The sequence below is a fragment of the Coloeus monedula genome (genome assembly GCF_965178545.1).
Source record: "Coloeus monedula genome assembly, chromosome: 1".
NCBI classification, from domain to species: domain Eukaryota; kingdom Metazoa; phylum Chordata; class Aves; order Passeriformes; family Corvidae; genus Coloeus; species Coloeus monedula.
In genome coordinates this window covers 97158749-97172697 of record NC_138781.1, presented here as the reverse complement: position 1 = coordinate 97172697, position 13949 = coordinate 97158749, and the positions used below count along the sequence as shown (strand labels likewise).

At 39.1% G+C, this 13949-nt stretch overlaps 1 protein-coding gene across 4 annotated transcripts in view; it reads right to left on the bottom strand.

Moving 5' to 3' along the window:
* The window catches only part of TEX10 (testis expressed 10), a 55713-nt gene that overhangs the window by 29571 nt on the left and 12193 nt on the right, over window positions 1-13949 (bottom strand). For 3 of the 4 annotated variants that reach the window (XM_082289147.1, XM_082289148.1, XM_082289149.1), the window contains 5 exons: window positions 13482-13594; window positions 12458-12696; window positions 7772-7907; window positions 4561-4736; window positions 3620-3797 (listed from right to left, as the gene is read on the bottom strand). In XM_082289147.1, the coding sequence (XP_082145273.1) occupies window positions 3620-3797; window positions 4561-4736; window positions 7772-7907; window positions 12458-12696; window positions 13482-13594 (842 nt within the window). The remainder of the gene's footprint in view (window positions 1-3619; window positions 3798-4560; window positions 4737-7771; window positions 7908-12457; window positions 12697-13481; window positions 13595-13949) is intronic. The other variant, XM_082289150.1, reaches the window with a different exon arrangement.

Here is a 13949-nt window from a genome sequence, read left to right as displayed (position 1 = left end):
ATTCTACATGGAAATATTGTCAGCATCATCTTAATTCTCAGCACACAGCGCTCACCTAGTGGTCTCCTACAGACCACTTGGGTATTCAGTTCACCATTGCAAAAATAAAAAGTGAAACTATTGAATATTTTCAAAATTCTTTTCTAATAAATAAAGTCTGAAAGGTAACACACAATTATAACTTAATGTTGCCACCTGATACAATCACAGGGCTGTGTTTTGAGCCATCCGGATACAGTCACTATTAAGTTTTATTGTTTACACACACACACAAAAAACCCTACGAATTCCTTGAGTTTCTAATGATTGTTCAGGGAATTGCAAGTTTTATTATCATCCAAAGGTACTCTCAGTGAATCCACCTTAATGTAGCTGCTCCCTTACAAATACACATGGCTCCATACGCGCACTCTTGGATGCAATTAAAACAGCCATTCTCTGCCAGTCAAAACAGTGCGGGAATAAAGGCTATTGAAGAACTAAGACCAAGTACCAAACCCTCTGACACTCCTGAACGCAATATATTTAAAGCCTGACGGACAAGCAGATTCCATAGGAGAAGAGAAATTTAGGGAGAATCTCAATCTCCCCTCAGCACAGAGAACGGGAATGTACAAGAAGAGAAACAGCGCCATCTACTGACAGCACCGGGGTACTCATAAATGACAGCTCCTGATGAATGGGACAGTTTCTCCATGCAAGTAATAATCTAAAGGTACAGAAAATGTTCCACGAACCAAGCTGTGGCACAGAAACGTGGCATTATGTACGTTTTTTTTATAGCACCATTTATTTGACAAACTTGGAAGTTTAACTCTGAGCACCACAAGAGCTGTAAATGATGACCAGGAGTTAGCCAGTCCCTCTACTTCTTCAAGGCTTTGCCCTCTGCCATCCATGTCCAAACTGATTGCCTGATACTAAGTTATTTCCAGTGAAGTATATTTGTATCCCCTTGCTACACAGCCTATTCCAGTATGCATCTCTGCTTTCATAAAATGTTGCTAGCACTCAAATCAAACATTCTCTTGACATTTAAGATCTGTATTTTTAATCCTGCTAAAACTGCACTCTTCAACAGCCTTTTACACAACTGACTGCGACTTCTTCCCAGCCTCATCAGTCATTCCCCATTATTACAATTTACAGACGTTCATTCTTCCCTCTTCTTGAGACCCACTCCAGTTTGTCCATGTCATTATCTAAAAACAAGCCACAAAATTGGATACAATAGTTCAGCTTGGCCTTTCTGATCAAAGACAGGAAATTCGTTCATTTATCCTATGTGCAGTAACAGGTTATGAAGCTCATAAAGCCCAGCTACGGTTCATATCTAGAAAACCTACTACTGTTTTCTAGACTGTACCACTTATTTCCCAATGAAAAAGAAGTATTAGACTCCTACTCTTGAAAAGTTAATATTTACTATTACTTACTCCCTATTTTTGCATGCTTAGCCAAAGCAACTTTTTTTTGGACACTCCCCTCAAGCCACAAACATTTCTATCCTCTTGCTTCTCTAAGTCTTTAAGGTACCCTAGATGAGTCATTTAGGATAAAATGTTTACAGTCATGATGACTGAAAAAAAAAAAAAAAAAGAACCAAGAAAAAAAAAGGAGTCTTCCCCAAAATACATTTCATCTAAGCCAAAGCTAAAAATGGTGTAATCTATAAACTTTTAAACGTTAAAACCTGTACAGGTTTTTAACTTGGATATTATAGGTAAGAATGCATTTTCAATGCCTTGCATTCACTTTGTCTACAAAAGTGTCATTTTAATCTTTCCAAGAACTTGTATTATTTTCAGATGTGCTTCTAAAGAAAACTAATCAACTTCCTGTCCTTAATATTAATCCCTCTCAACGAAGTAAGAACCTTATCAAATAAAAGCAATCCTAAGTCAAGAGCAATCATATTTTTTTCAAGTTTCATCAAAACTTGCAGGCTTCCAGAAAGGACTGACTGGGATTTTCAATACAAGAAAATGCACCACTGTAAGTACATCAGTACATTTTTCTTTCGTTTAGCTATTTCAGATGGACTTCTTGGGTTGATTACCTACAATCTTTGAATCCAACTTAAGTTTAAAACATGTTCCAAATGCCATAGATTAAAATCAAAATATTTCCTTTGCACTTCTGAAAACTAAGAATTTACTCCTCCTGCTCCGTTTTCAGAAGGTAACCTACAAAATTTGGTAAGAACACTACCCTCTGTCTGCCACTTGCGTCTTCTGCCAAAAGGGTTAAATGCCCACAACCCACCTACAGCTTCACAGCAATTTTTAGATAACAGGCACTCCATTACTACAAAAATCTCCCACATTGAAGATCCACTAAAATCTTACAACAAAATAAGCACCTGAGTGCTTATTACTGACCTTAGTTCTTACAATGACTGTCTCCGAACTGGTTATACTTTGCCACTGAGTTTCCAGTATATGACAGACAATTTTTCATTATTAAAAGTAAAATCTGATGTCCATCTTCCCAAAACTAGACAGAATTTCACTTTTACAGCAGTAATGCATTATATATAGGATATAAATCTCACCACTATCGTTTCTTATGTTAGTCACCTTACTCACACATTACACAGCTAATACAAACAGGTCTGTATTTGGCAGTACATTGTGTTGTGTTACATTTTGATTAAAAACATTCCAGGTCCTAAAAGCATCAAGAATCACCTTAAGCATAATTCATATAAGCTTAATTCCTGCTTGTTTATTCAAGGTTCCACAATATTGACCAATGGAGAAAAACATATTTTTCCCAGAAGCAGCAAAGCAAAACAGCCTTGTGAAATCTCAGCAAGCCCTCCACTCACTTCACTGGAAAAGCAGCCTCTCTCCCTGACTTCACAGGCAAACCTACCTTCTTTCAAGCCAGGACAGAAAAAAACCAAGAGCATGAGTAATTTCAAACAAGGCACTTGCCTAGCAACTGTAATTTGGCTATTTAGGTGTGGTAATTGGACAAAAAGTGAGGTGAAAGAAAGCAGAACATGAGAAACAAACTGGTTGGTTGTTTTTCACAATCAGCTGTGTCAGGCTGAAGCATTTACAAGGAAAAGCTGCAATTAGTGACAGGACAAAGACCACTGGTGATGACATTCTGGGTAGAAGGTGCTCAATACTATGCAGCCTTACAGGTTTTGTAAGAGATAAGCTAATGCTGCTTTGCATCCTTACTGAAAGGACTCAGTATTAAAAGCACCGATGTTTGTATTTAGAGATGAAAATTCTTGGTAGACTTCATTAATATATACAAAGACAATAAAATAATAGGGATAGATGAATATGGCACTTAACAATATGGTTTAGAGGCAGACTTGGCAGTGCTGGATTAACACCTGGACTCGGTCTTAAAGTTCTTTTCAAACCTAAACAATTGTGTGATTTTCTTACGTATTGGAGAAAATCAGGCATTGTAAAGACAGAGTCAAAGCAAAAGGCTAGGAGTAAAGTTTGACTCAAGCATTAACTTGCCTCACACCATCAGTGCCAGCACGTCATATTGATTTTCTGTGTGCAAACTGATCACAAAGTTCACACTTTATGACTGAACATTCACACACAGGCTGCTCTTGGCCAGAGCCAGGCGCAGAGCGCGGTACCTCATGTGCAGGATGCCGATGAGGGTGGCGGCGAGGTCGGAGGACATCCTGCCCATGATGCAGCAGCGGCTGAGGCAGGCGAGCAGGCTGGCGGGCAGGCAGGGCAGGAAGTACACGAGCTGCACCAGGCGCCGCTGCGCCTCGGCCGGCAGCAGCACCAGCGTGCCCTCGAGCGGATCTGCAGCACACAACACACGGTCAGCACGCGCCCAGACACCCCGCCTGCACTGACCAACGACCTCAGCTACTGGCTGACATGAGGACATTATAACCAACATCAACGAGGGGGGAAAAAGGGCAAAAAAAAAAAGGCAGTACTAGCCTAGAACATAGCAGGCCGAGAGGGGAACCTTAGCTCTCTTTACAACTACCTGAAAGGAGGTTGCTGCCAGGTGAGGGTCAGTCAGCCTCTTCCAGGTAAGAAGTGACAGGATGAGAGGAAATGGTTTAAAGTTTTGCCAGGGGAGGTGTGGACTGGATATTAGGAAAAACTTCTTCACTAAAAGGGTGGTCAGGCATTGGACTAGCTGTCCAGAGAAGTGCTGGTATTACCATCCCTTGAAGTGTTCAAAACACAAGTGGCACTTGGGGACATGGTTTAGTGGTGGACTTGGCAGAGCAGGGATACCGCTTGGACTCTATAATCTTAGAGGTCTTTATCAACCTAAATGATTCTGTGATTCTCTGACACACAAAAACTGAAGCTTCCAGTCTAACTAGTTGCTAACTTGAACTAAAGATCTCAAATCTTTATACTATCCTTTAGTAAATGGCACACATAGTTAATTTTAACCTTTATTATAGGGGACCAAACCAATCTGCAACCCGGCCCCCCACCCAGTCTTTACGTTCACCTAGGAAACAACAGGATTTTCCACCTATAGCAACCTGCCAGCCAGGTGAGGGACAAAATTCCTTGTGCAGTAGTGTAAAAGTCTTACCGTATATTCGAGCAGCAGTGGCTTGTAAACTTTGCAACAATTCCTTGTTTGAACGAGAAGCAGCAGAATGAATGATATCAATGAGCTGATTGGAAAGCTCAGGGTTCCTCAAGCCAAGCAGAGCCAGTTGCTGAGGTAAGCCAGCCAACCAACGAGATAAAACTTTACTTCGACTCCTAAAGAAAGAGGGAAAAATCAGTTGGAGGGGAAAAAAAAAAAAAGCAAAACAACAAAAAAACCACAAAAATATCTGTTCCCATTCTTGATTAAGTTGCTTTTATTTCTCCTTTCTGGCTCAAACTGAAACAACTGTATGGACTAATTCTATCTTTCATAGGCTAAAATTTCTATGTCACTCTGGCTTTTCAAATCAAGTATCATTTATAAACCAACCAAAAGCATTTCATCAGCTTACTACCAAAGTGATGATCACAAGAAAAAAAACTGCCAAGTGTAAACCAAGAAGTTCAAAGTAGGTCTCTGAAGATGTCAACAAGAGTAGCATGATGATGATACAGATTAATTCACTCTCAAAGACCTGTCAACCAAAACCTTTTCAAGGAAATTAAGTACCCATGACACAAGAGAGAAGGGCCTTGCAAAGAGATGAACTGTTCAACAGTAGGAAAAGCCTGGAGAACAGACAACTGAAGTGGGTGAGTTGGAGGTGGGCTCAGAGATCTCAAATCACTTGACATGGAAATAGTGGATGGGAATAAAACATTTGATTCATCTTCCCACAGATGGGAGCAGATGCTAGTATCAAATGAAGCTAGAAGGAGCCAGGGTTAAACAAGCAAAAGTAAGTTGGGTCTTGACATAGCTGAGCTTTGTCACTCCTTGCCAGAAGATGCTGCAGTTGCTCTTGATTTAGACTGGTCCAAGCAATTATGAGCAAAGCTCATGATACAGACATCCACTGAGTGATAAACACACAGAAGCTCTGCACACTGAGGAAGAACAGGCTTCAAATGGTTGGAAGCTTAAAGTATTATGTAAAAGTAATTCTTGTCTTCTTCCTATAGCATCTCACACAGGTCAGTGCTGAAGGCAGATTGTGAGGCTGAATAGCCTTTTCAGACCCTTACCAGTATATAAATGCATATGTGCACACACACACACAGACTATATATGCATAAATACACACAATGACCACATGTACGTGTGCAGTGATTAGGTGAAGATAACCAAAGACAAGATAACCAAAACATCAAGATGAAACTTAATTCTGAACCGTGTAATAAATCAGTCAAGTTTTCTTTTTTCCACAAGGCAGCAAGCAACAGGCCAAAAGCTCTTACTTTATCCTTGAATCAGACATACCTAAAAATAAACTAATTCATAAAAAAGTTCTGGAAAAATGCTCCAATGTAAATTCTGTTTCTCTTAGACTATTTTTGAGAAGCTTCTGAGAAAAAAAAAAAAAAAAAAAAAAAGAATGAGGAGAACAGTCAGAGGAGGGCTGAAGGAGCTATGACGTCAAACTGAATAGAACAACATGAATGTCATCCAGGAGCTACTGAACAGTCCACATTTTGAAGAAATTAAAAAAACCCCACTTGCTTCTAAAAGAAACAAATGGATCAGTGTAGTACACAAATATTGTGTTGTCTTCAAATGTCTTGTCAGACGTAAGTGTAGTCATACTTTTTTGCAAAGAATTTTTGAGATTTCATTCTTATGTTACTAAAAATGTCACAGATCCATGTAGAAGACTAAGAGGAACAGCAGGAAAACTACTGCTATTTGTGATGCCTAAAGATAGAAAGTTAAAGCTTTCCAGATAGTCATATGATCACATGAAACTGAATGAGGTTCTCCAGACTTTCAGGTAAGTACAGAGAACAGTGGTTATATAACCTCAGGGAAACTAGTAAGTATGAAAAAGGTCTCTTTTTCACTCTGTGTGAAAAGAGGAAGAAAATGGAATATTCCCAAGCATTTTTTCCTTTTTTTCATATTCCCTACACTTTTTATAATGTTCAGAGCATAGCATTAGATTATTTCTGGCTGTAGATCTAATTACATGTACTCAGGCATTACCACAACAGAAGATGTAACAAAGCAAAGGAGCTGTAGAAGGGAACAATTTTTCCAAAGCTTGACTACATTAGTGGATGCCAGGACTTCTGAGAGACCTGAGGTTTGATTTTTTTTAGAGGCAGAAACAGATCACGTCCCCCAGAAAGCCAACTGTGTCTCAGGCTGCATCAAAAGCAGCGTGGGCAGAAGGTCAAGGGAGAGGATTCTGCTCCTCTACCCTGCTCTGGTGAGACCCCACCTGGAGTGCTGCATCCAGCTCTGGGTCCCCAGAAATAAGAAGGACATCAACCTGTTGGAGCAAGCCCAAGGAGGCCATGAAGATCATCAGAGGTCTGGAGCACCTCTTCTATGAAGACAGGCTGAGAGAGCTGCTGCTGCTCAGCGTGGAGAACAGAAGGTCTCCCCAAAGCCTTAGAGCTACCTTACAGTACCTGAAGGGGACCTGCAGTTCCCAAATGAGCCAGGATTGATGCAGCCTGATTTGTGTTTAAGGTTTTTGCAGTGCTGGAACTAGATGACTTGACTGAAAAATACCTTCTGGAAAAGTTAAGATTTAGAGACAATCTGGACACATCTGATGAATGAAAAACTGTTGTAACAGCATTACATAGAGAGAATAATCTCGTCTTACTACATCTGAAGCAAGTCAGATATCTAAGAGCTGCCCATGATCTAATAGATACCCCATGATGAACCAGGAGCCCAGAAGGACAGTTTCTCAAACCTAGTCTCTTTAGAGGCACACCCCTAAAACAACAGAATCTTTTTTTTTTAATAAAGTAAGTCAGAAAGGCTACACAGCCACTATCAGAACACCAAAAGGCACTAAGTGCTCATGACCTCAGGCTGAAATAATGGAAATGCTCCATGGCTATAGCTTCACAACCTTGACACATCCACTGACTGCCACACAGCCAGTAACAATAAGCTTGTAGCAGTGTACTTCAAGCTAAAATTTACGTCATTAAGATCTATTTAGTACTTATGCTAAGACAGACAACTAAGCTGATACATCTTCATCTCACAGGGAACACAAACTAAGTTTCAGTGAGAAAATAAATTCAGAATTAAGTTTTATGACATCTATATATAAATTCAGTATTCTCACTCCTGATACCAATGTACTATTTTGAAATGAGAAAGAATAAGCCGCCCTTTTTTTTTTTACCTGATTCTTTGTGTTCTCAAATCTTCTTTTTGGTAAACTCTGCTAAAAAATTTCAAAAGCAATGTACGGACTGGAAAGAGTAAATTCCTTTGCTGGTATAGCATATACACTGCTTTTATCAAGGGTTCCGTTGCTACTGGAAAAAAAAAAAGTAGTAATACTTCTTAATCTTCTGATTTTATACATGAACACACACACACACACACAGAGCTACAATCTTTACCTTCAATTGTCTACATTGAATTCCACAAGGAAGTACCAAAATGTTTTAAAGTAACTACTGGACTAACTTCTAAACCATTGAAACAACCCTTTCTTGCGTAGCTTGTGAAAGAGCCAGATAGAAGAATAGCGACAACATGCAAGTGAAAACTTCAGAACTTCCTGTAGACAAGACAGTGCACGGGTTGTGAGGTAGCTGAGAACAAATAAATTCCTAGTTTCCACAGCGTTCTTCCAATCCTTTCTCCCTAGTAACCTCAGACCAATCTTTACTCATTTACTTCTGCTCCCCAAAACCCCACTGTCACAGTGCCTTCAGTTCTCTCTGTGCTATCCCTTTCTCCCTGCCACACACACGAACCTCACCAGCTCTCCCTGTCTCTGAACCAGCTGGCTCCAAGTTACACTTGCTAATTAACCAGAAAATAAGTACCTCAAGAGGCTGCTGGCAAGACACTGCAAGGAGAATTCCTAACTCCCCTGCAACCTTTCCTTCTCTGAAGCTCTCCTCAACCATGTGTTATCACCAGACTTAAAATAACGTAAGAAAGCTCTGTCACTGTGATGAAATTGGATAAAACCAGCCAGCAAACACAGAACTTACTATAACAGACTGAGAAACAGACCAAACATTTTCTTTGGAAACCAGACTAAAACACTGGATGGAAAAATTAACAAAGCATGGAAAAATACCTGAATTCAGAGAAGACAAGCCTGGAAAGAATAGGAAAGCATCTGAAAACTTAAGCAATACATGAAGGGTATGAGACTTGATTCAGTTTGTCTCAGAAGAGCTTGTGGTCCCAAGGAATTCAATCCAATTAAGGCATACTTAAGTAGCAGCAATCACTTCATTATCTTCATAAACCAAAGCTGAGAAACGTCTGTCTTTTCATCCAGGTATACAGATCAGTCTTAGTAAGTTACATGTACAAAACCAGATAAAGTATTGTGTTCCTCACAGGACAGAGCAGCTGCTTCTGCCCACAGAGACCGACAAGAATGCTCCATTCTAAAAATTATTCTGGATCCAATCAGGGCCCAGTCTTTGTCTGTAAAACTCTTACTCGACTTCAATATATGGGGATTCTTACTAAAAAGCACACTACAAAAATCACCTGAAATGGCATGGTCACGTGCATGATGCAGGAGTCATTCAGAAGCTGAAATCTAACATTTTTCAACAGAAAAATAAAATCCATTCTAATATTCCATATAACTAAGATATATACTATTACATTATTTTCAATGCATCAGGAGCATAAACTTACTCAATTCACATATTCTTCAGGTGAAGATTCACCTCAGACAGCATTTTTTAATCAGAACGCTGGCTTATTCTTAACTGAATAACAATTAAATCTTTATCTAGTTTATAGCTAACTGACAAACTCAACTGAAAAAATATGAAAATAAATAAATATTCTAAGTGACTAGAATTCTCACTTACTTCCCAATAACTCTGTGGCATGTTAAGTAAAACAGGTCCTACTATATGAATTGCTCCATGTGAACAGGACAAGTTTAAAAATGAAAGCACTTTTAAAAGGTACTCTTAAAAAGTAATACTTTAAAAGGCCCACATTGTACAGATGTCCAAAATGCAGCTGAAGAACTCATTAGTTTTAAAATACTTCAGTTTTAACTGGCACATGTCAAGCCTCCTTCTGAAGTGAATGAGTGTGTTCTCTTTTGTTACATGAAGAACATTTATCAAAAACACAACTAGCACGCAAGCTGCTGTTGAAGTCATACCTGAGAAATCCAAGAAAGGAGCAGATCTCCTAATTACAGAGAAGTCCCAAGTTTGATCTTAAACAACGGAGATAAATCTTCAGACAACACAGGTACAAGCTCTTCTAGATGTCCACAGAAAAAGGGCGACGTGCATGTCACCGGAGCATAAATTCCTACTCAAAACAGGCAATCCGGAAAAAATGATCCATGCTTGTGCAGCATAATGCACAAGAGGTTCACTATGGTTTTATTTTATCTCTTTTTCATTAGTTCTTTTGGTTTTGCTATGTAAATTTACCCTCTTTTGATTTCCACTGTGCTCCAATTTTGTCTTTTTTTTTTTTTTAGGGTAATGGCTCACTTCTCACTTTCTAAAAAATACATACCCTTCCAGGCTTTAATCTCAATGTCAAATAGTACATACAAAAAAAATTAACTCTTGAATTTGTTTAAAACCTATCTTCTGCAGTACTATCTGAAACAATATTGAGTTCAAAACTTCTAGAGAATCATCAAAAAAAAAAAAAAAAAAGATAAAATCAAGGAAGGAAAGTTTTTCTTCCATATAATCACATAATGGTTGAAGTGGGAATAAATGACTCTGAGGTCGTCTGCTCCAACACCCCTGCTGAAACAGGATCAGCTAGATCTGGCCACTCACGACTGTGTCCAGATGGCTTCGGAGTATCTCCAAGGCTGGAAACTCCACTATCACTGTGGGCAACCTGTGCCACTGCTTGGTCACCCTAACAGTGAAAAGGGTGTTCCCGATGTTCAGACAGCATCTCCTGTGTTTCAGTTTGTGCCCACTGCTTCTGTCACTGGACACCACCGCGAAGAGCCTGCCTGGCTCCCTCTTCTTCGCACCCTTCCTTCAGGTATTTATATACATTGATGAGATGCTTCCCAAATCTTCTCATCTCCAGACTGAACAATCCCAGTTCACTCAGCCTTTCCTCACAGGAGAGATGCTCCAGTGTCTTCATCATCTTCACAGCCTTTTGTTGGACTCTCACCAGTATGTCCATGTCCCTCTTGTACTGGGGAGCCCAAAACTGGAGACAGTACTCCAGGAGTGGCCACACCAGTGCAGAGTAGAGGGGCAGGATGACCTCCCTCAGCCTGCTGTCAACACTCCTAATGCAGCCCAGGACACCACTGGGCTTCTTTGCCATAAGGGGCCCATTGCTGGCTCCACCTGGACCCTGGTCCTTTTCTGCCAAGCTGCTTCCACCTGGTCGTCCCTCAGCATGTACAGGTACACAGGCTTGTTTCTCTCCAGGTCCAGGGCTTTGCACCTCTCCTTGTTGAACCATCAGCCTATTTCTCCAGTATGACAAGGCTTTATTTCCTCTACAGCTCGTAGATTAATTACGATCTGACATCTAGTCAGATTTTTAGTACTGAATAAGGATTATCTTGAAGAGATGAGATGAACCATCCACACAGATACAGCTTTATGAGGAAACCAAGTCCACACCAAGTCCACACTGAAACTTTACAGGATCAGCAAAAAAGATCCGTACTAAATATTTTCCCACAATTTCACTGTAACTTTTTAAAAGCTTATTTATTTTCTGGATTCTTGAGGAAAATTATTGCACTAAAATGGCCGCTTTGGGTAGAAAAACACAAGCCGTTACCCACTATTTGGTAAAAGTTTGGCAAAGTCAAAAAAAAAAAAAAAAAAAAATCAACATTTCATTACAAAGAAAGGCCTGAAGTATCTGATTTAACAGTTTAACTACTGTTTGGAAGCTACTTTTCTGAGTAGCAATTCCTCTGCTTTAGCTCAGGTAGTGTGACAGGCTCTGACTTTGGATTATTATTTGCATTCAACACAAAGCTAAATTTGAAGTGCAGATGAGTAGTTATTTCCTTTGTCACCAGGGACATGAGAATAGACAAATTCCCAATTAAAATGGATTTGGCAGGAAATACAACTAACTGTCAAATATATTTGAGGGACACTTGACATCTTTCCATTTTACAACTTTAACAACTGAATCTGTTGCTAAGGGCTTTCCTATAAACTATTTGGATGTGGAACTCATTTTTATCAGACTGGCAAAACATAAAAGACTGCTGCCACTTTTCGGTTTACTGAAAAAGTCCTTTCCTGAAGTCCTACATCCAAGGTCTCATTTGGAATACAACCAAGCAGTACTTGAAATCAAAGAAAAAGGCAAGCTAAAATATTGTATGGTCCTGCAAGTCAAAACTGGAACTGTTTTCTCTTGGAAAAGGATTCAAATCAAACATTGGAAAATACTCAACAGCAGCTTCCATTGGAAGTATCTTGGCATTACGTATCATCGCAGAACTAAAATGGTCATCTTACAGTACTCAGGAGAGTCTATCAGCTGTGTTAATGACTTTAAATAAATATTGGGATATTAAAGTATCATGCACCTCTACAGCCTAGTAATTATTTTTCAATATAAAACTCACCTTCCCATTTATAAGAGTATCTTAGGAAGTAAAATCAGAAAACAGATACACAAATATATTCATACATTGCATATCAACAGTATTAATCTAACAGCCTTCCAAAAACGAAGTTCGCATTGCTGCATGCAGGGATATTACCAAGAAAATCAATTTACCTCTATAACAAAATACAGTATGATATAACAACTGAGAACATCCAATACAGACCTGAAAACGCTAAAGTAACCCAAGCTTTGTCAGTGCATAGTTTTGCTTTTAAGAAACTTCTCATCTTACCCTTGTTTTGCTGTATTTGCATTAGTCTCCAAGTCACCCCAAGCAACCTGTTCACCTGCTTGCTATTCAACTTGCTGCCATCCTGAAGAGTATCTGTCACAAATTTTCTTATCATGTCCAGCCAACCAGAGTCTGTCTGAAGTGTGGAAGTGCTTGCTAATGAAACCATTATGTCACACAAGGTTAAATTCAGTAAAAGATGGTCTACGTTGTTTGAGGATTTCATACAGTTCCTGTTGCTAAGGGAAGGGGAGGGGGAAAACAGAAAGATTTTTAAAAATTATTTTTGAAATAAAAATGGACACCAGCTGATACCTGTTGTACATGCATCTGTGCTCTACATAGACTGCAAAGGTGCAGAATGATTTCAGAACAGAGTTTAGCATGAATTTAGTCTCACATCTGGGAGCTGAGAAGGGAGACAACTTGCTACTGGCCTGTACCAAAACAGAATTGGTGCATCCGCTCTAACAGCTCAAAAGTGAAGAAATGTGTGTCTGGCTTCTCCTGCTCCAGTACTGCTTTGCCATACAGGACAGCCACAGTGTGCCCCATCCCCCCTCCTGGCTGTGCTTACCCAGCCCTGTAGTACAAGTAGAGAAGACTATATGGAGGTGAAAAGAACGTTTGAACTATGTTTTGATGTAATTCAACAGTCAGCTGAAGAAAACATGCAGAAATATGAAATAAGTCAGCCTAACACAATCACCATTTAGCAATATGCAAATTCCAGATCAAGAGCTGAATAAAATACTTTCATTTCCCTAAGGCAGCATTTCATTTTCTATTAGATGCTATTCAGACAGCTTCCTATACAATACTTTCACAAAGAACAACTAAAACTTCTCAATTTGAAGCAATGTAACCTTCCTAGAAAGCCATCTCTGCAGATCTTCAAGCAATACGCAATAAAAAGTTTTCTTCTCCACCATTAAAAACTTAATATTTAATAAAGCACGACTCACATTGTCTCACTTCTCTTATGAAATTAAAAGCTGTTACATGACATTGATTTTATTCTTACCTTTTGCATGGATCTTTCTTTTTGTGTTTTACTGTATCTTGTAAAGAATAAGGAAAATGACGCATGAAGTGGTGCTTGAAATCAACAAGGTAATTCATTCGAAGCCATAGTTCCTGTTAAGGAAAGCAGATGATAGACAGAAAGCATGGAAGTAAATTAAATAAATCCAGACAACTATTTTCCAAAATTCATTATTGGAATCAATGAAAACCAGGAACTTTAACTTCTGTTTGCAAGTTGCTTATACATCTTTACTTTCAAGTGCTGTGCATAAAGGTTCAGAAAACAAGTCAGTAGCAAGATGCTGTAAGTTAAGGTTGAGCAACAACATGTAATCCTAACTGAACCACTGTATTTTTAGCACATATTTATGTGCATAGATGCAGTACTAAACTGACTTAAAGATCTGAATTGAAAGTAATTTTACATCAATTTATCAGGGTTCTTAAAATCAGAGTGGACTCTGAT